The following is a 25428-nucleotide window of genomic DNA, read 5'->3' as shown; positions in this document are numbered from 1 at the left end:
CATAGAAGGTTGATTTTGAAGTCCAATGCCCCCTTCATTAAAGGGAATTAGTTGTCCATTCCTTATACTCACACAATCGGCTAACCTCTGTAGAAAAACTGAAGGTTCTTTCTTCTCTCCTCCTATGTTTTCTTTCTGGCTACCTACTCCAGTTAATGATAATAGCGAGTGGGAACAATTTACAGGATGGTTGACTGAGCATCTGAAGCAAGAAGGCCTCTTCCCCAAATCTAAATTTAGTCAGTGGAGAAAAACTGCTCCTCCAGTGGAAATTCTTTGTGTTTCATCAGGCAAAGAAACAAACAAACCCTGAAGGCACCAATTCCATATTCCAAACAATGAATAACAATGGACTGTGTCAAAAATTGCTGATGGATCTGCCATTTCTGCACAGCCACTTAAAACATTTTGAGGCTGGAAATAAAATGTTTCCTCTGAGCAGTTCTGCATTGTTTTATTGTATTATTTGCAAAAATGTATTATTTGCAGTCTCAAAATGTTTTGAATGAATCCATTTTTAAAACGATTATCTGATGGATAAAACGATTATTTGGTGGATTATTTGCCTGTGGCTGTCCCTTTCAGTTGCCTCTCTGCCTTCCCTGCACTTTCTCACTAGTGCTATTTTGTGAGTTCACTCCTTGCCTACAGAAGCCCCTTGCTTTGTTTTTGGAGTATTTCAGAACGTTTTTGTGATTTGGGGAGGGCTTAATCTTCACAACATCGACTACAGAAGGCTTAGCCAATTGCAGCAGGAGGCTGCAAAGCATAGAAGCACTGATTTTGTCAATGCACTAGGAAAAACAGAAAATGGCGGTCAGGAATAATTTCAACAGGGTGAGTGTGAACAAAACTCATGTTGGCTGTGGTGGATTTTCCGGGCTGTGTGGCCATGATCTGGTAGGTCTTGTTCCTAACATCTCTCCTGCATCTGTGGCTGGCATCTTCTCACTAGACACAGTGTGAAACAGACTTTTCTCTGTGATGCACCTCTGAAGATGCCAGTCACAGATGCAGGCGAAACATTAGGAACAAGATCTACCAGACCATGGCCACACAGCTCGAAAAACCCACCACAACCAGTTGAATTTGGCCGTGAAAGCCTTTGACAAAAGTCATGTTATTTGGGGGGATCTAAAGTGTTTTTAAAATGTTTTAGGTGACTCCTGCAAAAACAGCCAGTATCAACTGGGATGGCTGATACCTGTTCTATTTTAAATGAAGATCAACCATCAGTACAACTAAAGGCATCTCAATTCCAAACCCAGGCCTAAATCTGGATCGAAATTGATCAAGGGTAGGTATGTCATGCAGGGACTCCTGGTTTTGTTGACCCTATTAAGTCTCTTCCACTGCCACTAATGAGATGGGATCTTTTTATACTGCGTCAACAAGAAACGGATTAGTCGCTTGTATTATAAATGAAGGTACTTGGTGCTTGTTGAAAAATTGACGGTTTTCGAAGAGTTCCAAAGAAAACACATAGACTGGATAGCTTTGATGTATGAAAACAGTGTACTTCCTTCATTACTGAAGCAATTCATGACCTATCAAAGATTATCATATCATATCAATGAAATGTGCAAGAACAGTGCTGTGAAGGATAGAGGGACAAGTATAAACAGCAAACCAGCTCACTGGGAAGATTAGAAATATCAGCATCTGACTCAAAATAGAATTGATCATTCATGAATATGCTGATGTGAAAAAAGGTTTCTTGTAAGATAATAAGAGAAAAAGGAAGAACTGGTATCAGTCTCAACTACTGCGAGTAGATCCGCCATTTACAACTTTGCTGTAGAACTACAGGATTATATGCTGCTTTAAAAGACTCTCTCCATGGATTTGGTGGTGGTGCTACACCACAGATACCATTAAAAGTATTACATAAATTTTCTTACGTGTGGAAGAAGAGGGAAATGTAAATGTACCCATGAAGGAAAAACCTACACAGAACACATGCAATGACACTGTTATGGCAAAAAAAATGATATAGCACCTACAGGATAGTTAGATCAGCATGTATGTTAGATAAATAAACTAAATAAAAATGGAAGAAAAAAGTGTGAACAGGATACATGTGAGGGTACATCTGATTTTATTTCTCACTGGAGTCTGCAGAGGCCCCTTCTGCACATGCAGAATAATGCATTTTCAATTCACTTTCACAATTGTTTGAAAGTGGATTCTGCTATTCTGCACAGTAAAATCCAGCTTCAAAGTGCACTGAAAGTGAATTGAAAGTGCATTATTCTGCACGTGCAGAAGGGGCCAGAGACAAACCAGATCATGACATTATTCTGAGTTCAAAAGATGATACTTGGTGATACACCTAAAGATGACTGTAACCTCCATCATCTGCCTTGCTTGGATTGAGGTTAATTAATAAGATTTGTTTGCTATTTTGCAAGATTTTCTGTTTTTACCTTTCAGTCTGCAACTTACATTAATAAACTCATCTTCTACAGTTGCCAATATTATATAAAACTAGTAAAAATTACATTTGCACATAATTAAAGGATCAATAATTACTTTTATCTATAGCAGTAATGATTAATCAATAAAAGGGGCGGTATAAAAGTTTAATAAATAAATAAAAATAAATAAATAAATAAAAATGAGCTAGACTTCTACAGATTAATTTAGCACAAACACGTATAGTTGCTCAGAAGCAGATCAGCTCTAACTTGTACAGAATGCAAGTTAAGCCAATGGCACACATCATGCCTGCCAATATTTGAATGCTGGTGTGTGGAATGCATACAGCTGAGTGGGAGAAGGTGCAAAGGTTTTTTGAGAAGATATTTAATTTTCATGATTATGCAAATATCAGTTAAGACCCACTAAAATGCATTTTATCTACCATATTTATATCCTACCCTCCTAATGAAGCATCTAGTATAGTTCACAAGATTTGAAAAGATTTATCAGCAGCATAAAATTACACAATTTAAACCTTCATATGGAATTAACAAAACATAAACAAAACCAAATAATATCACCCCAAACTGAACCATAAGACCAAATCACAAAATGTAGAAGAAGAAGAAGAGTTTGGATTTATATCCCCCCTTTCTCTCCTGCAGGAGACTCAAAGGGGCTTACAATCTCCTTGCCCTTCCCCCCTCACAACAAACACCCTGTGAGGTAGGTGGGGCTGAGAGAGCTCTGAGAAGCTGTGACTAGCCCAAGGTCACCCAGCTGGTGTGTGTGGGAGTGCACAGGCTAATCTGAATTCCCCAAATAAGCCTCCACAGCTCAGGCGGCAGAGCTGGGAATCAAACCCGGTTCTTCCAGATTAGATACACGAGCTCTTAACCTCCTACGCCACTGCTGCTCAGTAAACATCAGAAGAACTGCAGAAGAACAGTAAACATCAGAAGAACTGCAGTTCAATCCTGAAAAGGCCAAAGTACAAGACTAAAACTAAAAATCAGTCAAAAGTAAGAATAAACTGGACTATTGGAGATATGTGTACTTTTGATAGAATGATACGATTGGTAGTCAAAGGGAATGCTGTTGATGTAGTATACTTAGATTTTGGTAAAGCCTTTGATAAGGTGTAGTATACTTAGATTTTGGTAAATGTAGTATACTTAGATGTAGTGTACTTAGATTTTGGTAAAGCCTTTGATAAGGTGTAGTATACTTAGATTTTGGTAAATGTAGTATACTTAGATGTAGTGTACTTAGATTTTGGTAAAGCCTTTGATAAGGTGCCCCATGACATTCTTGCAAGTAAGCTAGTAAAATATGGACTGGACAATGCTACTGTTAGATGGATTTGTAATTGGTTGACTGACCAAACCCAAAGAGTGCTCATCAATGGCTCATCTTCATCCTGAAGAGAAGTGACTAGTGGGGTGCCACAGGGTTCTGTTCTGGGCCCAGTGCTATTTAATATTTTTATCAATTACTTAGATAATGAAATAGAGGGCATGCTAATCAAATTTGAAGGTGACATCAAATTAGGAACAGTAGCTAATACCCCAGAGGACAGAGTCACGATTCAAAATGACCTGGACAGGTTAGTGAGATGGGCCAAAGCTAACAAAATGAACTTCAACAGAGATAAATGTAAGACACTCCACTTAGGTAGAAAAAATGAAATATACAGATATAGGATGGGTGACATCTGGCTTGACAACACTACATGTGAAAGGGATCTGGGAGTCTTGGTAGACCACAAGCTGAACATAAGTCAGCAGTGTGATTCAGCAGCCAAGAAAGCCAATGCAATTCTGGGATGCATCAACAGGAGTATAGTGTCTAGATCAAGGAATGCAATAGTACCTCTCTATTCTGCATTGGTCAGACCTCACCTGGAATTACTGTGTTCAGTTCTGGGCACGGCAATTCAAGAAGGATATTGACAAGCTGGAACGGGTCCAGCAAAGGGCAACCAAAATGGTAAAAGGTCTGGAATCCGTGCCCTATGAGGAGAGATTTAGGCTGGGTATGTTTAGTTTGGCAAAGAGAAGGTTAAAGGGTGACATGATAGCCATGTTTAGATATTTGAAGGGATGTCACATTGGTGAGGGAGCAAGCTTGTTTTCTGCTGCTACAGAGATGAGGACAAGGAGTAATGGGTTCAAGGTGCAGGAAAAGAGATTCCATCTAAACATTAGGAGGAACTTCCTGACAGCTAGGGCTGTTGGACAGAGAAATGCGGAGTGTGGTGGAGTCTCCTCCTTTGAAGGTTTTTAAACAGAGGCTGGATGGCCACCTGTCAGGGGTGCTTTGATTGTCTGTCCCTGCATGGCAGGGGGTTGGACTTGATGGCCCTTGTGGTCTCTTCCAACTATATGATTCTATGATTCTAAGACTCTCATCATAAGCAAATGTTAATAAGTAAACATCAGATAAAGCAATATCATTGATTCCACATTTCAATCAGTTAGTCTTCCTCTCTTTCGGAACAATTTTGCTAAGGTACATGGGAAAGATATTATATGAAAACTGAAAAAGGGGGGAATCATGTTTCATCAGGGAGAGAAACTGCCAGATATCCCTATAACCTTAGGTATAGCATAAGATGGGGTGATATCAACAGTGAATTAATTTTGGATTTTATGTATTTTGGATAGATTGAGGGACAGAATTACCAAGGACATATTTATTTACTTTATTTACTTCACTTATATTCTGTCTTTCCTTCCAAAGGGACTGGAGCTATTATAACATTCTCTTTTCCTCCAGTTTATCCTCACAACGATTGTGTAAGATGGGTTGGGCTGAGAGTGTGTGACTGGCTCAAGGTCACCCAGCATACTCCACTGCAGACCGAAGATTCGAGCTGCTACATCTAGCTATGTTTACGTGCTTGCAAGCTCATTCCAAAGTTTACATATGCATAAGATTTCAGTGGGCAAGCTGCAATAATATAACAGAATGCTTCTCATTAAAATCTGTGCCTGGCTGTCTTTATTCTCTGAGTCAGTTCTGTTTGGATCAGAATTCAAGGATCAAACATCTGTTAGAATGACTGTAGACAATCCCTGGAACATTCAGTGCTACAATAAATGTTTTGAAAAAAATGGAGCAATAGTATACTTTCTGTGAGGATTATCTTTTATTTTGGGCATTATTCACAGAAACAGAAGTGTCATTTTTTTAAAAAAGTACAGCAAACTCATATGACTTCGTTTTTTATCTTAGAATCTAGGAATGAACTATTGGCATACACAAAACAAAATACAACTTGGTGACAGAAATTGCATGGCTTTTTCTTTTAAACTAGGACAAGTGAAAAACAATTTTCTCTTCTCTTGAACTAAAAAAACACAACAACAAAATTCACCAACAGTCAATTATAGGGGAGATGGAGATATATAATGAAGCTATTTGGTCACTGTTTATTTACATAGTCTGTAGCAAATGGCCAGTTTCAAAATGAAAAAAATATAGCAAAGAACAAGTAACATCCATAGAATTCCTTGCAAATATTTACAACTTAAGACCAAGGAGTCATGCTTAATTTGAATTCATCTAATCCTACCCCCAGAATTGAACTCATGCCGTGGGGTTCAGTTATGAAGCACATGCATCAATATACAAACAAGTGTTTACATCATCCCTGCTGAATAACCACAATTATCCCTTGCACTTTGAGGATTAGGGAGAAAACCTTCAAGCACACAGCATGCAATGTGGAAACAGGCTTAAAGTTCAACACCTCCTGTTGTAAAAATAAATCCTATAGCTACATTCTCTCTGTCTTCCTAATACACATTTATAATACAAAGGTCTTTTCCACACAGCACAATTATAACGTCTTTACCCAGCTATCTCACCCCAAAAGATATTTTTATCTTGTTTTATTTTTCTCAATACAGTTTTATTTTTCTCAATTTTTATTTTTCTCAATACAGTTTTTTTTATTTTTCTCAATACAGTTTTTTTTAATTCACTAAATAAGCAATCTGTTTTCTCTTTGATCATTTGAAGATGCTTCCTGCTTGTCCTGTGTGAACAAAGCAGGCAGGAAACATCTTATTTCTCCTGTGAGATTTCTCCTGCCCGAATGTGAAGCTCCCCACTTTCCACTCTGCTACTTACTTACTTACTAAATTTATACTGCTGCTTGCCATTTGAGGTAGATTCTCTGCCCACCCGCCATTTTGTGAAGTTGTGAAGTTCTCTAAGCATGTTTTATCCCCTGGCAGCAACGTTGTCTGCCATTTCCTTCATCAAACTACAGTGACACAATCATTTTAGCATGAACAGGGCAAACTTTCCCATTTAATAACATCGTATTTTTATTGATTACATTAGTAATTTAAAGAAGACTAGGGGGTGAGGAATTCTTTCCATTGTTAAAGTGATGTACTGTATTGGAGAAATAGGAGGGGGAGGTATCGGTTGGGCCACTCAGGTCTGCTACAAAAAGGCACCAGCAATTGGAGGTCTTCTCTCATCTGAGGGCAGGAACAATAGAAGCAAAGGAGACAAGGCGCAATGGAGTGCAGGCAATAAGTAACAGCCAATCAGACTGCTGGAAAAGTAGCATGGCTGCGAAGATTCCTGTCTTTGTGAATTCAAAACCACATATGTGTGGTAAAAAAATTTTTAAAGCGTTTTCTGTGCAAACGAGCCAAGCCAAACCAAATTATTTTCAGGAGCTTCAGAACATTATGAGAGCCCCCCCTCGTGACCAAAATCCATGAAAATGATGTTTATTGTTTCAAACATTTGCAAGACCTTAAAATTGTGCTGTGTGGAAAAGACCAAACTTAGATTCAATAACACACAAGATAAAGCATTTGGTATGGAGTCGAGCTTTGAGGTTAGTAAAGGACATAGGAAATGCCCAATTTTTAGGTGATGCTTTAAAGCAGAGTTTAGGATTAGTTATGGTACCTAGACTCACAGGCTGTCATATGGAGGATGATGCAGAGTTGTTTTCTATGGACCCAGAAGGTCGAACCAGAACCAACAGGAGTTTTCAGTTAAACATTAGGAAAAACATCCTGACACAGCAGTTCCTCAGTGGAACAGGCTTTCTCAAGAGATGGTGAACTCTTCTTCTTTGGAGTTTTTGAACAATGGCTAAAAGGCCATCTGATGGAAAGGCTGATTCTGTGGACGTAGGCAGATCATAAGAAGGCAGGGCAGGCAGTAATAAGTTAGTGGTTGGCTTGGCTCTTGCGGCCCTTTCTTACATGTCAATCACCATTTTGAGGTCAAGAAGGCATTTTCTTCCAGGCCAGATTGGCCAGGGAGCCTAAAGGGTTTTTTGCCTTCCTCTGGGCATAGAGCAAAGGGTCACTGAGGGAGTGGGGTGAAGTAGTTATAAATTTCCTGCTTTGTGTAGGGGGTTGGACTAGATGATCCTGGCGGTCCCTTCTAGCTCTATGTTTCTTATTTCAGACTCTGGTGACCGATTACAATAACCATACATTTAGAAAGTGTAATATATAGTTGTCAGCTTCCAGGTGGGATCTGGAAATCTCCCATAATTACAACTGATATTCAGATGACATAGATCAGCTCCCCTGGAGAATATGCTTTGGGGGGTAAACTCTATGGCACTATACCCTGCCAAGGTCCCTCCCCTCTCTAAACTCAACTTCCCTTGGTTTCACTTCCAAATCTCCAGGAATGTCCCAACTTGGACTTGGCCCCTGTTTTCCGGTTTCCATTTTGCCCCAAAGGCTAAATAAATTCAAGGTTTCACCCTTGTGCATGACCGATTAGTCTTAGATTGATTAGTCAAAATAAGGTCTGGTCCATCATATACAACACAGAATGCAACAAAAATGTCAACCTACCTGTGATTGTGCATTAATATTGGCTTTTTCCTTAACTAGAACTTTTACAACTTCAGCCTGTCCTGCCAAGGATGCAATGTGAAGTGCAGTATTGCCTTTCTGTTAAGTAAAAAAAGACAAAAAATCCTTATTTAAATTTTAATTCAAGAACTTACTTCAGAGCAGCTTACCACAAATAGCACCTAAAAACTTCACTGATTTAAACTTATAATATTAAACAAGGTATTCAAATGCTATCCAAATAATTGCTAGAACTGAAATAATTTATCATTACCGGTAAATCAAAAACAAACATGTAATGACAGGCTAAGGTCAGCCTCTCTCAGGAGTTCTATAATCTGGAAGCTATTTGTTTAAATGTTGCTCTGCTCTGTAATCTTTTGTTATACTATAATACCAGGATGTCCTTGACAAACCCTATATGACATTTATAATTCAGATAAATATAGAGTCGTTACAGAAACAGGTGAAGGAAAGCAAGGGGGTGAATCCAAATCTGAATCCTCTGACCCAGATCCCTTACATCAACCACTGAATAACATGAAGTACAGCTGGTTGCACCAGTAATTTGGTTCCCAATCCATTTTCCTTCACCAAACCTCAAGAACACAGGAACATAAGAACAGCCTGCTGGTCCATCTAGTCCGGCATCCTGTCTCATATAGTGGTCAACCAGTTCCCCTGCAGGGCAGCACTGCAGTCAACACCCTCCACTTCTGCTGCCTCCTCACACTTGTATTCAGAGGTTTGCTGCCTGTGGATATGGAGGCTCTCAATAGTCACTACAGCTATCAGCCATTAGTGAGTCTAATATATTGTCAAAGGCTTTCACGGCCGGATTCAATTGGTTGTGGTGGGTTTTCCGGGTTGTGTGGCCGTGGTCTGGTAAATCTTGTTCCTAATATTTCACCTGCATCTGTGGCTGGCATCTTCAGAGATGTATCACAGAGGGAAGTCTGTTACACACTGCGTCCAGTGAGAAGGAAATGTTTTTAGTGGGGTATAAATTGTCCATGGCCCTTTCCCCACTTACCTTTGACTACCTTTTGCTGCATGCTGCTCTCAGCGCGCGGCATCTCTGGCGCGTCCCCGGGCGTCCCCACGACCCCGCGCAGAGCAAAAGGCACCGTTTTGAGGAGCGCTAGGGATGCCGCGCGCTGAGGGGGCGCGAGAGCGGCAGTGTCGGGGCGGCTGCGCTGTCGCTGCCCCTATAGTGGGGAGTGCCCCAGGACCCCGCGCGGCTTGAGGAGAGTAGCGCGGGGCTTAAAGTAAGTGGGGAAAGGGCCCATGTCTCAGGATGGGGAACCAATCAATAAGTGTTTGGCTGAAACTTGCGATGCAAAGGTGTGGTTGATAGTATTGTATTGCGGGTGGGGGTTTTCAGTCCAGGGAGTCTCTTCTCCACGAATCTAACTCTCTTTAAAGCTATCGTTATACCTTCCCTGGCAATGAATTTCATAGTTTAATTACATATTGAATAAAGAACTATTTCTCTTTGTCTGTTTCAGCCTATTTCTCAACAATTTCAATGGTGTCTCCAATTGCTAGTGTTATAGGACTGGGAGAAAAGCTCCATCGATCAACTTTCCCCATCATATGCATAGGGTGGTATGAAAATCAGTGGGTGCAAGATTTGGAAGATACAAAGCTAACTGCAAGTGTTGGTATAGATGATTCAGGAATTGGTCCTTAACCATGGTTAAAAACAAACAAACAAAAACAGAACTATAAAATTTGGCCATTCTTCCATAGCCCCTTCCTTCTGGAACACAAAGTCCCATCACATAACCCTACTATGGTTAACCATGATTTTGTCTTATGTCTGCAATGACATAACATGGTTGTGGAAACCAGGGTTTGTTCCTGATCTAGGCTTTGTAAATGAAATGATGCACTGTTTGTTTGTTTATCTGGGATTTAGCTGCTCAGGAAAAGGTTCCATGCAGCTGCTATGTTCCTTTCTTTGAAGCTCATTTATAATGGAGAGCTTACAGAGTTCCATACAGCATATATCCTCTTCTTGGAGAATGCAGAGTGATGATTAATGAAAAGAAAGGGCAGTATAGAAGGTATATAAGAAACATAATAATGAGATACAGCACATATCAGAAGCACTGACGTATATGGCTTAATGCTTACATCATGCAAGGAAATGTAATGTAACGTGACATTTGTAAGCATCTGTTGTTGTCCTGAATCAAAGAAGAAAAATAAATCCCTCTATAAAATGGTGAATGTATTACCTTTGTAGCAGAGTCCACTGAAGAGCCCCTTTCCAGCAATTCCTGAACCAAGCCCACGTGGCCTTCTTTGGCTGCCAAGTGCAGAGCGTTGAGTCCATTCTGTAAGCAAATAAACCACATGTGTTATTAACCACCCCCTATATCTTCCCTCAACCCGTATTCTTACAATTGTTATCTATGAAGAGTGGGTCTGTGTTCACTAAATTTAAAAGTACTCTCTGGTTGAAAGACATTACCATGGCAGGCAGTGCAATCTGGGAGGGGGGGAGGTGAATCCCCCTCTGGATGCAGCATGGGCTTCTGCCAGTATAAATTCCCCCTTCGAAGTACTTACACTGGTGGAGGGGGAAATCGCCTGGTGCCCAGCCACTGGAGCCCCAGCGACACTTGGCTATAGTGCCTAGTCTCACGCCACCCGCAGGTACGCCAGCATTATGGGAGCATTCTAGGGGCATTTCAGAGGTGGGACCGACATTTGCCCTCCAGACCTTCTCAGTTCCCATTTACCACTGAAGCTGCGAACAGAGATATGAAGTGATTTTCATGGCACATTTCTATTCTTCACTATGGGGGAGTTGGAGGGGTTTTTAAAAACATTTTTTGGGCTTCTTGCACTGCGGGAAACCCCTGGGAAGAGGGCGGGGCAGTGCTCAAGCGGTACCATCCCCATTCGCCTCAGTTCTGCATTGCACTGTTAACCTTTTATTAGAAAACAACCATTAAAAACCACTGATTTTACACCAGCTCGTCTAAACATTCCAATACAATTCTGACTTCACAGTAGGCATCTTCAGTCTAGATGTTGCAGGAGGGGAACACTGGGAGCTAAAATTCTGTGAGCTCATGAACTTGGGCAGGTCATCCAGTCTGGTTTCATATTACATTTGGCTTATGTTTAGGAGATGTGAAGGGGGCAGCTGGAATCTTTGTCTTGGGGCTCATGATGGCATTTGGTAGACTTGTCTTCAGTTAAACCTCTAGTAAATTAATCAACCAGGCAAAATCCTTTAGGATTAGAGCATTTGGTCCATTTCCCAAACTAGCATAAAAATCTGGGCTAGTTTTTCCACAGTTTTTTCCAAGTGCTGAGAAGTCTGCATTTGGAGGGACAACAAAGTATTTTTCCACAACAGGTTTTTTTTAATCTATACACAGGGAATAATACAGCCTTCCACTTTTTGTAGATTTCTTTTCTTGTGATATCAAGTCAGAGCTGACTTATGGTGACCCTGTAGGGTTTTCAAGGCAAGAGATGTTTAGAGGTGGGTTGCCAGTTGCCACGTCACAGCCCTGGTATTCCTTGGAGGTTGTCATCTAAACCAACTCTGGGGCCAACTCTGCTTAGTTTCTGAGATCTGATAAGATCAGGCTAGCCTGGGGCTATCTAGGTCAGCTTTAGTGCAGCAAAACAGTACATATTTTTGAAGTGCAAATAATCTCTATGGTATAAAGAGTACATCAGTAGTCAGTACTGAATATAGATAGGGTAGTACAGTATTCAGCATCGACGGGGGGGGAAACAGCCTTGAGCACAGCTATTTGTTCATTCCTGTGGAAAGTGAATTGCTATGATTCTCTACTGAATTAACAGAGTTCACTAGGGGCAGATTTATGGAAGGAAGGAAGGAAGGAAGGAAGGAAGGAAGGAAGGAAGGAAGGAAGGAAGGAAGGAAGGAAGGAAGGAAGGAAGGAAGGAAGGAAGGAAGGAAGGAAGGAAGGAAGGAAGGAAGGAAGGAAGGAAGGTCACAACAAAGAAAGATGGCATAATTCTGCTGCTTTCAGAACAACTTACTTATAAGTAAGCTGAATAAATGTCTGTGGCCCAAGTAAACACACTCTTAGCAACAAATTACACTGACTCATTACACTTTGCATTATTTTATATGATAGAATCCTATCTGTTCAATTATAAGAATGGGTGCTATGGCCAAAGCATCAGAAACATCACCATCATAAACTTGTGTACAGATAAGAAATTGACTTTATTGTAATTCAGTATATTCTAGACTCTAGTTTTCCCACATGCAGCACAATCTTACTTGGGTTTCTTTTGAAATAAACCCCATTTGTGCTTAAAACATATCCTATCAGATGTTTTTTCTTAGTGGCAAAGCAAGCCAGTACAACTGAAAGGCATTGTAAGCCAAATGACATCAGCTGCATGTACCATTTAGCAAGGAAGTGTTGTGCACTGACATTTCCAAAATATTGCTCACTAGCCTAAAAATATCAATGATTTATGATATTCACAACTTGACACTGCAGTCCAGTTCACATTGAATGGAATTATGGTATATCATAAAATATGACTAAAGTTACAAACACATTGCTGAATAAGTGTTTGACAGAACTGAGGGAAGAATGAGGTATGTGTGGGGGGCAGGAACACCCATGGGCCTCTTTAGCAGGCTAAGGGTACAGCATGTGAGGAGATGGGCAGGTTATACCAGTTGAAGAATTTGGCCTGATAGCTACAACACTGGATGCAGCTATTAGGCACAGTGACAGCCCAGAGTGAAGAGGCTTTTAGGTTGGTGAGAGTGGCACAGGAGAAACAAAGGGCCACTCCCATTGTGTCCAGGGCAACCACAATTACTGGGGTGGGCCCTAAAGGCATTCCTGAGGGAAAACTAAGGGAAAAACAGAAGCAGACTCATCTGGTGTCGGGCAGCAAAGAAGTGCAAGGGGGTTGAGACAGGGAGTGAAGAACTCCCCTCAAAGGGAGGAAGAATGAACTACTATCCTTCTGGCTAACAAACTTGTTGTTTGGACGATACTTCAAGTCTCTATTATGATCCTGGGAGAATGGACATCAGACCAGCTCAAGGAAGTATATCCCTTGAGAGATCTCTCCTGATCAGTCAGCATCAAGACAAGGCTTGGCCAGCCATTGAGTGAATGTGGGTGGGTACACATGCGTGAATGTGCTAGGGTTATTTTTGTAATCAATAAAAGCTGCAACTTCATACTCCTGAACACAGAGTCTCTGGCTCCTTTTTCTCTTGGCAAACCTAAAACTTGATAAAATTGTTAAGGTTTCAGGAGAAAAGCCTGATTGCCTGTCCTTTGATTCCCAACACTCCTAGAATTTATTTCTAACAAAAAGACAAGGCCCATGTGGGGAAAATTCCCGCTCATTTCAGTGACAAGATACTGGTTAATGGTGGAATGGAGATAAACCAGAGCATGAACTTTTGTGTGGTCCTGCATGTTCTCACATTAGCCAGCAGGCCAGGAAAAACAGGCACTGCTGTAACTCACATGCCTCCACAAGTAGCGTGGGTATCTACTATTGGGTACTGTGGAACATATCTAATAAGGACCACAACAAGCAAAACTCCAAGTGCTGGAAGCAGGAGTTTTTAAATCTCATGAAGCTGTCTTATACCAAGGCCATTTCGCTCAGAATATTTGGAACCCTTACTGTATGGCAATATGTAAAACTTTATTTACTCTATTTATAGTCTGCCTTTCTCACTAAGGCTCAAGGCAGATTTCACAGTATAAGTCAATGCACTCAACCATGTGAAACAAAGCACAAGAATGTTTTATTGTTGTCATATCACAGTTGACCTATGGCAACCCCACGGAGTTTTCAAAGCAAGACACATTGGAAGGCGGTTCGATATAGCCTGCCTCCGCTTCATGATGTTGGTATTCCTTGGAGGTCTTTCATCCAAATACTAGTTAGGATCCGAACTGAGAGTATATGATTGACCCAAGGTCTCCCAACAAGCTTGCATGGCACAAGTAAGGGTTTGAACCTGGGTTTCCCATGTCCTAGACCAGTGGTGGCGAACCTTTGGCACTCCAGATGTTATAGACTACAATTCCCATCAGCCCCTGCCAGCATGGCCAATTGGGATGGGCTGATGGGAATTGTAGTCCATAACATCTGGAGTGCAAAAGGTTCGCCACCACGGTCCTAGACCAATACCTTAACCATTTCACAATACTGGCTCTCACACAAGACTCATCAGTCTGTTTCACAAAAAAACCTAAAAAGATGTCTATGGGATGTCTTAAAAGAGGCGACTGCTTCTTTTCACTCCACATACCCAAAATAAGATATCTGGGGAATGTCTTAAAAAGAGGTGACTGCTAGTTTGGTTCCAGACAACAAAGGTTTTTTTCCCCACCCGACTGTTTCATTCTCTGGTTAGTTTCACTTCCACTTGCACACAACATTCTGTGTATTGCTGAAGGGATTCTCCTTGCCTCCATTTGCTGAAGGTTGCCCCAGGATGTTTGCTCTGCAAGCTCCGATCCTGGGTGCCTCTTCAGCTCAAAAAGTAAATAGGTATACTCAGCTCATCCTGCTCATACATTGCTCATTCCGTCAATATATAGTTTACCTGTTGTTATTTCTTTAATCAAGGGGCTACCTTTGTAGCTATGAAGACACACATAAGACAATCTCAGCCGCTCGGAGGACTGCTTTTCCTCCCATTGAAAAACACTGGGCAGATCTGCCCTCTGCAGACCATCTTCATTTTTCTGTGAAGTAAGAAAAAACTAAGATGGTCTGCAGAGGGCAGGTCGACCCAGTGCTTCTCAGTGGAAGGTGCTGTGGGGAACAAACCATTGTTGAGTAGATATCTGACAGAGTTGTTGGGGGGAATTTCTGAGGAGGCAGCGTGATCCCGACGTCAGCATAAGGGCCATTTATACCAGCGCCGAGGCACTTAAACTGGTAGTGGGGAGCCACATGGCAGCACAGCTCAAGGATGTCAACACAGCCATGGCACCAACATTCCTCCAGCACAAAGGTCGACACAACCACTGAAGGGGATGATCCTGGGGACAGAGACAGCTTTAGTCAGCCTCCTGAGACCTTTTGACTCAGGAATGCCCACATTTGCTGGCGCAGACTTATACTGGCAAAAAGTTGGCATAGTCTGTTGTGATACATAAGGGAATTTCACAGGAATTTGGGCGAGTGACACTTTTGGTTTGCTGGCTGTGGGGCAGCAAGCTTCTTAGGAACCAGCGTGGCCGCTCCTCCATCCCTGGATGCACCGCAACTCCTCCACTCCTCCCCAGGATTGCACTGCCCATCATTTCAAGGGTGAAGACTCCATTGGGAGTTATCACACATTAGTAGTTATAAAAACAAGGTTTAAGTGAACAGCTGAAAGACAGTCCTTTCATTTTCTATTGCTTCAAACTACAACTGAACTGCAGATAAGTCCACTTGCATGTAACTAGGGTCAAGTGGGAACACTGCGATATGAAAGGTGGAACATGGAGTTAGCAGCCCCTGCTTTGCTGAACCTGTCAGGTTAAATGGCTCATGGGGTCATTAAGCAATCTATCCTATTATGTCGGTCAAAGTAGAAGAAAACTGTCTAGGCACAATTTAATGTTCTCACTAACACAAGTTTTGCATACTGTACCATGCAGGGTACTAATGAATGTGAACCACTAATTTTTACCTAATTTAAACTATTTTTTTTACCTTGCATCATTAATTCAAAAATATTTAAGATTAAGACAGGACAAAAAAAACACTGAATAAAAACAGAAACTAGTACATACATTTCTTTTGGTATGAGCAAAGGTGCATTGTGGCGCAAATACATTTCAAACAAAAAAAGCTTAATGTGTAATAAAAATCAGTGAGAAAAGTGGTTACAAAAAACCAAAGCTGAAAAGCTGTCACATAGCTGCCCTTTCATTAAAAAGTCAATGTTTGAGAAGCACTGCTCAAGGAAATACTAACATAAGAGTATATGATGCTAATACACATCAGACTAGCAGGACAAACCTTTCTTCTCTCAGGCCCCTTCCAAACATGTAGAATAATGCACTATCAATCCACTTTCAATGCACTTTGAAGTTGGATTTTACTGTGCAGAATAGCAAAATCCACTTTTAAACAATTGTGAAAGTGGATTGAATGTGCATTATTCTGCATGTGCGGAAGGAGCCTAAGGATAGGGGCATCATGCTAGGGTTGCCAATTTTTCAATGAAAGAATGAGAAAGGCAAAATGAACAGGTAGATGGGGATTTATTTGGAAATCGGTTATTAGATTTTAGACATTTTTGTTCATTGTTCATATTTACACAGTCCAGTCTGGTTTTTCTGTGCATAGACCCCTTCTTCCACTAAGTAGTTTCACCTTTTCCCGTTTCTCCTTATGAGAGGTATGGTTCTCTGTCTGTTTACAGTTTTTATTCTTTGTGTCATTCATTTCTACCCCACCTTTCCCCAATGGGACCCAAAGCGGCTTACATCATTCTCCTCACCTCCATATTATCTCCATAGCAACAATTTGAGGTTGGTTAGGCTGAGGGAGTGACTGGCCCAAAGTCACCCAGTAAGCTTCCATGGCAGGAGTGGGGATTCAACCCTTGGTCTTCCAAATACCAGACCTGACACTCTGAACCATTACACCACACCGGCTCTTACTGGCTTCTCCCCCCCCCCCAACCCCCCAACTGGCTACTGAAGCTGTACTCTTGAAAGTTTCACAACACAGAGACATTATTATCAGGTGGCAAGCACTAGACAGTGTAAAGTATCACCTGCCGATTTCTGATCATGCAGCGACATTAAAAGGTACAAACACAGACCAGGCGAGTTTTGTTCTGTTCCATTAATAACTCTAATTAGTGAAAGTCTCTACGTATCCCCACCTTGCCCACAGCTCCATGATTGCATGGCCAGGGGAAGATCTAGTAGTAGTGACACTTTCGTATTTTATCCCTGAATCCAGGATCAGAATCCTAGCTTGTATTGTGCATGGATGATCACCAGAAATACAATTCTTTACTCAATTCTTTACTCAGTCATACAAGGTAAATACTATAAATGTCTTTCACTTTTCAGAGGCTGACCTCAGACAGAGGCAAATCGTGTGTGCTCAAGAGGGTGTTCAGTAAATATTACTTAGGTATCAAAGGCAATGTGATGGTTGTAAAACCCAGCAGAAGCAATGAAAGGCTTTACAACGTCCCACTAGTTTTCAGGAAACAACTGACAGGTGAATTTTATATAGCAAAGTTTAAGTCCAGTAGTACCTTAAAGAACAAGATTTTCAGGGACTCTCTTTGACTCTCAAAAGCTTATACCCTGGAACTTTTGGGGGCCTCTAAGCTGCTATTGATCCTGAACCTTGCTCTTGTGCTGCAGATTAACCTGGCTACCCACCTGAAACTATCTTCAAGGATTTTATATATGTTTTGCTTTGAGAACAAAACAAACAAGGGGTCAAGCAGCTCTTTGAGGGGCTGTCTCCTCAAAAGTAGTCCACTTGTTTATATTGTGCCTTATCAATGCTCCAACAGCTAGCTGAGAACTGGCCTTGGCAAACAACAGCCACGCTTCAGAGTGAAAACGGAAAATAAAGAGTAAACATGAAGATCCACTGTTGCCTCTTCTGTGCGCACATCCAATACAAAACTCTCAAAAGAGGTATAGAAAGCACAGAAGAAGTAGTAAAACAGTCAACCCCTGTAAATGAGCATTGCACAGAGTGACAGATTATAGAAAGCTGGATGTCAGGATACTGATAAAGTATTCTTGGTGAACCATAGGATTAGTACAGACAGTGCTCTTCTATAAACATGAATCATCTCTGCCAGGCTAAATAAAAAATGGTGGACGTCATTTTGTTGGAAGGGAAGCTGGCAAATAATAATAATAATAAAATAAGACAAGTGATCTACCTAGCCCAATATCTCATTGCCAACAGTGGCCAGACAGATGCTACAAGGAAAGCCACAAGCAAGGCCCCCAAGCAACTAACTGGTCCCTGCTGTCTAACACTTCAGAGGTATTGTGCTTTTGACCCTGGATGTCCCATTTATCCCCCGTGGCTAATAGCCAGCAATAAAGTTGTTCAACCTCTTTTGAATCCACCTAAGCCAGTGCCCACCCTGATCTGGACAACCAAGTCAGCCTGACAGATCTCAGATCTCAGAACCTAAGCAACGTCACCCCTGGCAAGTAATGCGAAGAAAGATCTCCAAGGCATACCAGGGTGATGACATGGAGGCAGGCAATGGCAAACTTTTTGCCTTGCCACGTCTTTTGCCTTGAAAATCCCACCAGGTATCGTAATAAGCCAGATGTGACTAGAGGGGGGGGGAGTGCTCATCACCACATCTCATAGCCGTGAATTCCACAAATCATTTGCCCACAGTGTGAAGCAGAACCCATTATACTGTCTTGAATCTATTTCCAGTAATTAGCGATACACATTCCAATATTAGAATTGCCAACAGGCCTGGAGAAAGATGTCCCGCACCTTCAAAAGAAGTTTAATGTGTGAAAATCGTCTGCTGGAGTTTTTCATGAGATGAAAGGAGATAAATAATGTAGGCAAATTCCATTAGATCTCTATTAAAGGAACAGGATTTTTCCCTTCCAGAAAGCGGCCTACCCTAAGTATTATGGTAAAGGGAGGAAAGTTTCTCCCTTCTTCCACACCATGCATAAATTGTATACCTCTGTCTGTTACTTCCTATGTTTCTAAATTAAATGCCTAGATCTTTGAGCCTTGTCTTTTAAGGACAGGACCAAATACAGGAAGATTTGACTGAATCAGTTGAGCGGAAAACAACCTGATTGCAAAGGCATTTATTTTAAAGACATAATTAATTTCTGAACCTCCTGTCCAAGGAAGTGTAATTAAGATCACAGGAGAAGCCTCACCATGATAAAGAACAGTAAATCTGGAAGATTTGCTTATAAACTACAGCCTGGGTAACTTGGTACTATGTGAATTGAGACAACGTTGTGCAGATAACAGTGAAAGATCTATTCAGTTTTAATGATCAGTGAAACACCAAAAGGTCAGCTGGGCACAATCCAACCTCTTTAGAAGAGGCACTGGCTGGAAACCAAATGCTGTTTTATCTGATTAAATAGATCAAGGCAGTCCAAAGCCACAGATGGAAAGTCTCATGTTGGTTTTCCTTGTTATCCCCAGAGCTGTTATGGAGGTCTGGAATACTTAAAAAGAACCCTTTTCAGTAACCAAACACAAGACTCAACTTTTTAGCCTTTTAATAAAAAGCCTACTCTAGTTTCTAACAAAATAGCACTGAGAACCCTCAGAAAGATAAGGAGAAAGTTATGAAAGGACAAGAAAAGAACCAAAGTGGATTAATTGTGGATGTCTTAGTAAATGTCTTTATTATTGAGATAGAACTCCATTGACTAACATCAGCCTTTTATTTGTTTAAGGAGTCCTATATGGTTGAAAGATTACTTTTCAAAATGAGGCAAAAGAATCACAGGTTAGCAGCAACTCCTTCCTTGCTTGTACATTAGTTCTAATAAAAGTTTGCACAAAGATGTTGATTATACTACATAATCTGAAGTGCAGAACTGCAGAAAGGCCAGAGATACTGACATGGAAGAGTGACTGGTAAATTGTGTATTATGGAAAAAAAATGTGGTTTGAGTTATGCATGTAAAATTGAACAAGACTGCCCTTAGGAACATAGTCTTCATAAACCACATAGAACATGGTTGTTCATTGAGTGGGTCATCTGTGTAGTCCCGCAAGGATAGGCCATGTTCTGTAAATGCATAGGCCAGTTGTGGTGAGATTTCTGAAGGAAAGGTGGTTTTAAACCACTTTGAGACTCCTTAGTGTAGAGAAAAGCTGGGTATAACAACCAATTCTGCTGCTGCTACTGTTGCAGGGAGAGTCTGGCCATTTTGCATGCTGAAACAGTGCTGGTGGTGAAAGAAAGGAGAAATAACTCACCACTCTTTTGGCATGGGAAAGTGGAGTGGGAAAGGAGTCCTCCACCCCCATTCCCCAGTAGTGTTCCAAACACAAATAAGCTCTGCTTTATTTTTAAATAGCTATTCCTTCGAGCTGCTCTGTGGCTGAAGGTACCCTGCCCCAACTCTTTGGCCGTTTGCGCACGGGCGGAATATGGCGGCCTGGGGACGGCAAATACGGCGTCCCCAGGCTGCCATTCGCACAGGGGGCGCAGCTGCATCGCAGCCGCGCCACCCTCGCGCCACCCGACCACCGCGAAGCCGGCGTTTCCCCAGTGCGCTTAGAAGCGTACTTGTTGGGGAAACGCCGCCTTGAAGCCGCTGCCGAGCGAACGGCAGCGGCTTCAAGATGCCTCCCCCCCCCACTCCCTCCTGGCACTTACCTTGTCCCCGGGCCTCCGGCGCATCGCCGAGGCCTGGGGACACACGGGAGGAGTATGGCCGCTAGAGCAGGTGCGCAGGGCCGGGGGGCGTGTCCCCAGGCCTCGGCGACGTGCCGGAGGCCCGGGGACACGCCGGGTCAGCCGGGCGCCGTCCCGGCTCTTTCCAGGACCGTCCATGCGGACGGTCCCAGCGTCGTCGGGTTGGCGCGAAATGCACCGACCTAGCCGCTTCCGCCTCCGTGCGGAAACGGCCTTTGATAAGGGAATGTCTAATTTGTCCTGGGGCTTGGACTAATTTGGAAGTTTCCTCAAGCCACAGTTTCTTCAAACAAGGAAGCGAAGCTAGAAATTGGAGTGTGAAAAGGAAGATATTCTGATCCTACAAACTGAGAAAGTTTGGAACGGTGAGCTGTTTGAAGGTGGTTACTTTAAGGAGCAGGGGGTACTAAATATTTACTTAAGGAAAATAACTCCTGCACTCTACTGGACTTACTTCAAAGCAACCCTGCCTATGATTGCTCTGCATGTACAGCACGTGCCTTTTCATTCTCAAATGTTTAATTATATTTACAACTGCATATAGATTTGCAATGAAGGAAATCAGTGGATCTTTCATATCTACTGGCTATTGCTAATATAAAATGAACTACCTGGCACTGGACTAGTTCTGCAGATAACTACAAGCTATTTGATTCTATCTGTTCAAACACAGATTAAACTCTTTTCTAAAAATACCCTACAAAGAGTTTACTTAACGCCTGATGTAACACATAAATAGCAAGGGAAACCTCACACTTCCGCAGTTGGGATCACTGAACACCAGGTGCCTTGTGGGGCAGAGGACTTGATATGCAGAAGGCAAAAGATTGCTGGCCAAACTACCTTCCGATAGACCCTAGAGCAAAATCATCTTTCCAATTCACATTTTTAAAATTAATTAAAATATTTCCAATAAAATATATTGCCCTGAAATTTAAATTGAAAAAGAGTCATTTTACATCTACATAGAGAATTAAATTCTGCAACAGTCTCACTGGAGTATTTTATAGATAAAAACATCAACAACAGTTAAAATATTACATACTGAAATTGGTCACATCAGTATTGCCTTATTGGCACATGACAATCACCTTGAAACTTTGGGTTTTCCCCCTTCCTCTGCAGTATCACAGATTTTCATGGTTTGAAATCTGACAGGATGCAAAGATGCAAAATTGCTTTAAAATCCTTCTAATGGCAGGGAGTTCTCTTTCTAGAATAACCCACTGGCTGGTATCAAATGTGACGGGCTTGTGGAGTAGAACTTTTCTGCTGCAGACCACTGAGTCCCCCAATCTTTTGTCTCTGCTCCCTCAGAAACAGCAGTGATAGATTTAAGGAGTAGGCAGAGGCAAAAAAAAAAGCCAGAATATAAATCCCTAACAGGGCCTGTGTGTGTGAGTGACAGGCTGAGAGCAGGTGGAGTTTTAGGAATAGTTAAAGCTTCAGACAAGATTTGAAGGAGTTTAGTTCTGAAATCCAGTGACCAGAGGCATATTGAGGGCAAATGGCGCCCCCCTGAACATGGGGGGGCTCCGCACCACCCCCCACGTGACCAGGAAGATGGCAAGGCAACAAGACTTTCTACTGCCTTGTCATCTTCAGGTGCTCTTGACCCCACCCATGTTGTCATCAACATGGGCAGGGTCAAGGGTGCCTGGCTGCTGCCCACCTGCCCCAGCCCCCGGCCCCCTCTTGCTCCTGGCTGGGCTCCCAGCCAGCAGCCCCTTCTGCCTTCCCCTCCGGGGAAGCCAGAAGTGACTGCAGTCTCTTGGCCTCTGAGACCCAGTGCTGCTTTTATAAGCACTGAGGTCTGGGGACAGGGCTCAGGGGGCGTGGCCCCACCCCAAGGCCCGACCTCCAGCTTCAGTGTTTATAAAAGCAGCTCTCGGAGGCCAGAGACTGCAGTCACTTCTGGCTTCCCCGGAGGGGAAGCCAGAAGGGACTGCCGGCTGCCGGTTGGGGGCCCAGCCTGGAGCAAGGGGAGGGAGAAAGAGGCGGAGCACCCTTGACCCTGCCCATGTTGATAATGACATGGGTGGGGTCAAGAGCACCCAAAGACCATGAGGCAGCAGGAAGTCCTGGATATGTGGGGGGCAGGAGGTGGAGCCGTTACATGGGGGCCAATTTTGCACCCCCATGTGACCAGATGGAATGTGCCCGGGGACATGGGGTACCCCATGTCACTGGGCAGATACACCTCTGCCAGTGACAACACATTTTAGTGTCTTTGAAAGACCTGCAGTTTTGGCAGAAACAGAGTATTGGGAAAGTGAGACCCTACTCTAACCAAGAAGGGAATTTATACTTAGGAAGAAAATTCCTAGCTCAGGTTCTTAGAGCAAAGCTAATTCATCTTCTAAACAGAGGGGTAGAACAGCAAAAAATGACTTAGAAAGAGCTGGTGTCAGAGAGGGACCTAGTTTTTAAGAAGGATTTCTAAATACAGCTAAATACAGGAAAAATACAGCTAAAAATAATGGACTTTAACTTCTGCAAAAAGGCAACCTGAAGCTATGATAAAAATAAAGAACTTTTCTGCAGAGATTAGAAGTATTTAAAGCTACAGCATTTCCTGTATCAACTGCAATCAGAAATATAGTTTTGTTTTTGGATACTCCATCTGCTTCTATAGACCTATATAGTACAGCTATAGAGCTCAAAGTTTACACTCAAAACTGTACATGGTTTAGATTAAGCAGCACAACTTTTCCCAAGCATGGAATGTCACCTCTTCCCATGATGCCAAACACCACTGACAGGAAAGAATTGGGAAAATAGTTCTTAACAAGTCTTTTTAAATTAATCCTACATTCACAGTGGGTTTGAGCTCTGTAGTAAGAGTCTTTGTCATTCAACAGCTGTTTTGTACATTTCTGTGTTGTGTAAAATTGCACAAAGCAACACAGTGATATTTCGCTCCATCAATATTAGGGGAAAGCTTAAAGTAATTCTACCGATTTTTTCTTTCTCAGGGTCATTTTATAAGTCATCAACATTGCATTTTAAAATAGAAGTAAACAATCATATTTGAATCTTCTTTGGCTCATGGAAAATCTATGATGTCATGAATAGTTCTATATAACCAGCACACATATTTATTAATATGTCACTGATTTAGCATTTGCACTGTTCACAATACTTATACATGCTATTTTCTAATCCTTACAACAGTTCTTTAAGGTAGACCAGCATTATTCCCATACAGAAGATGGGGGAAATGGTTTACCTAAAATCACCTAAGGAATCTGTGGCTGAGGAGAAATTTAGCCTCTAGAATAAATTTCTCTTTGCTACTATACCAGTTCCCTATGAGCCATATCACTATCTTCTACAATCTGGAAATTAATGAAATAAGTATGTCTTCTATCACTATAAGTAGAGGCTAAAGTAAGTTGGTACTGGCCAGTTAAGGTACAAAAAAGGCCATAAGTGTACCTTCCATCTTCAAGTTCAAGCCCTCTGACAGAAAGTCTCACTCATAACTACAAGCAGGGATTATTTATGTCAATACACAAGTGCCAAACTTTAAGAAAGGCAATGGGATGTAAGAAACACTCCACCTCCCTCATTCTCCCCGCCAAAAAAAGGTTCTACACATTTGAGTCTTTCAAGATGCTATCATCCACCTACATTTGCTGGATAGGAAAGCGACTGCAAGGAGATGAAAAGAAGCTGAATCTTCCATTTTCCGTGGAAGTAATTAACAATTAGGCACACCACTTGTCTGAGCACAGTTTGTTTCCTCCTCCACCGCTAAAAGCAATGATCACTCCCACGACAAAGAGATATTAATCCCTCTCTTCATCAGAGAAACAGTATTGGGTAGTGGTAGAACAGAATCCAATTCTATTGTCAAGCAACTGATGAATTGCAGGGAATAAGGAATAGGACAATGACATCATAACACCCCAGATCACATGCCTCTTTTCCTCCCTTCCATAACCGGAATCTTATGCATGATCACTTACCTGATTGCATGTATTGATGTCGATTCCTCCCTTTAGGTATTCCACCACTTTATCCAGATTGCCTGCTCGGGCAGCTCTGAGGAAGCTTGCATTGCTGTCAGACTGTGAAAAGGAGCAAAAGGAAACTATTTAATGTCCACCTTGAAGGTGCACGTGACCAAAGGAAAAGTCTATATACTTCTATTACACAGGCTTAAAACAACTGACATGGGCCCTTTCCCCACTTACCTTTGCTGCCCTTTGCTGTGCGCTACTCTCAGCACGCGGTATCTCTGGCGCATGGGTCATCAAAAGGCGCCGTTTCGAGGAGCGCCAGGGATGCCGCGCGCTGAGGGGGCGCGAGAGTGGCAGCGTCGGGACGGCTGTGTTGTCGCCGCCCCTGTAGTGGGGAGTGCCGGGGGACCCCATGCTACTTGAGGAGAATAGCGCGGGGCTTAAGGTAAGTGGGGAAAGGGCCATGGTTTCTCAGGCACCTCTCACCTAAAGGCACTGCAGAAATGCAAGAAATCCGTTACTGTACATGTGCATGTAACTTTTTGCGAAGGAGATCATCAAACACTCCTCCCAAGGAATAAGAAGAATTTTGCTGCAAATCAGTACCCATCAATCATCCAAGTAAGCAAGAGAGCGTCAAAAGAAGTGGACCCAAAGCACACTTTACAAGTGGTCACCATGATAAATTACTTTTTAGGAAACTTTTCAAAATTATTTCCTCAACCACAAAGGAAGCAAAACTTTTGTCTTACATATCAGAGACATATGGATGAAGGGTTGGGTA

The 25428-nt window shown here is 42.1% G+C and overlaps 1 protein-coding gene across 21 annotated transcripts in view; it reads right to left on the bottom strand.

Moving 5' to 3' along the window:
• The window catches only part of ANK2 (ankyrin 2), a 338318-nt gene that overhangs the window by 123338 nt on the left and 189552 nt on the right, over positions 1–25428 (bottom strand). For all 21 annotated transcript variants that reach the window (XM_048508918.1, XM_048508924.1, XM_048508917.1 and 18 more), the window contains 3 exons: positions 24651–24752; positions 10514–10612; positions 8271–8369 (listed from right to left, as the gene is read on the bottom strand). In XM_048508918.1, the coding sequence (XP_048364875.1) occupies positions 8271–8369; positions 10514–10612; positions 24651–24752 (300 nt within the window). The remainder of the gene's footprint in view (positions 1–8270; positions 8370–10513; positions 10613–24650; positions 24753–25428) is intronic.

The sequence above is a fragment of the Sphaerodactylus townsendi genome, linkage group LG10 (genome assembly GCF_021028975.2).
Source record: "Sphaerodactylus townsendi isolate TG3544 linkage group LG10, MPM_Stown_v2.3, whole genome shotgun sequence".
Lineage (NCBI taxonomy): Eukaryota > Metazoa > Chordata > Lepidosauria > Squamata > Sphaerodactylidae > Sphaerodactylus > Sphaerodactylus townsendi.
Note: the sequence above shows the minus strand (reverse complement) of the source record. Positions and strands in the feature narration are given on the sequence as shown.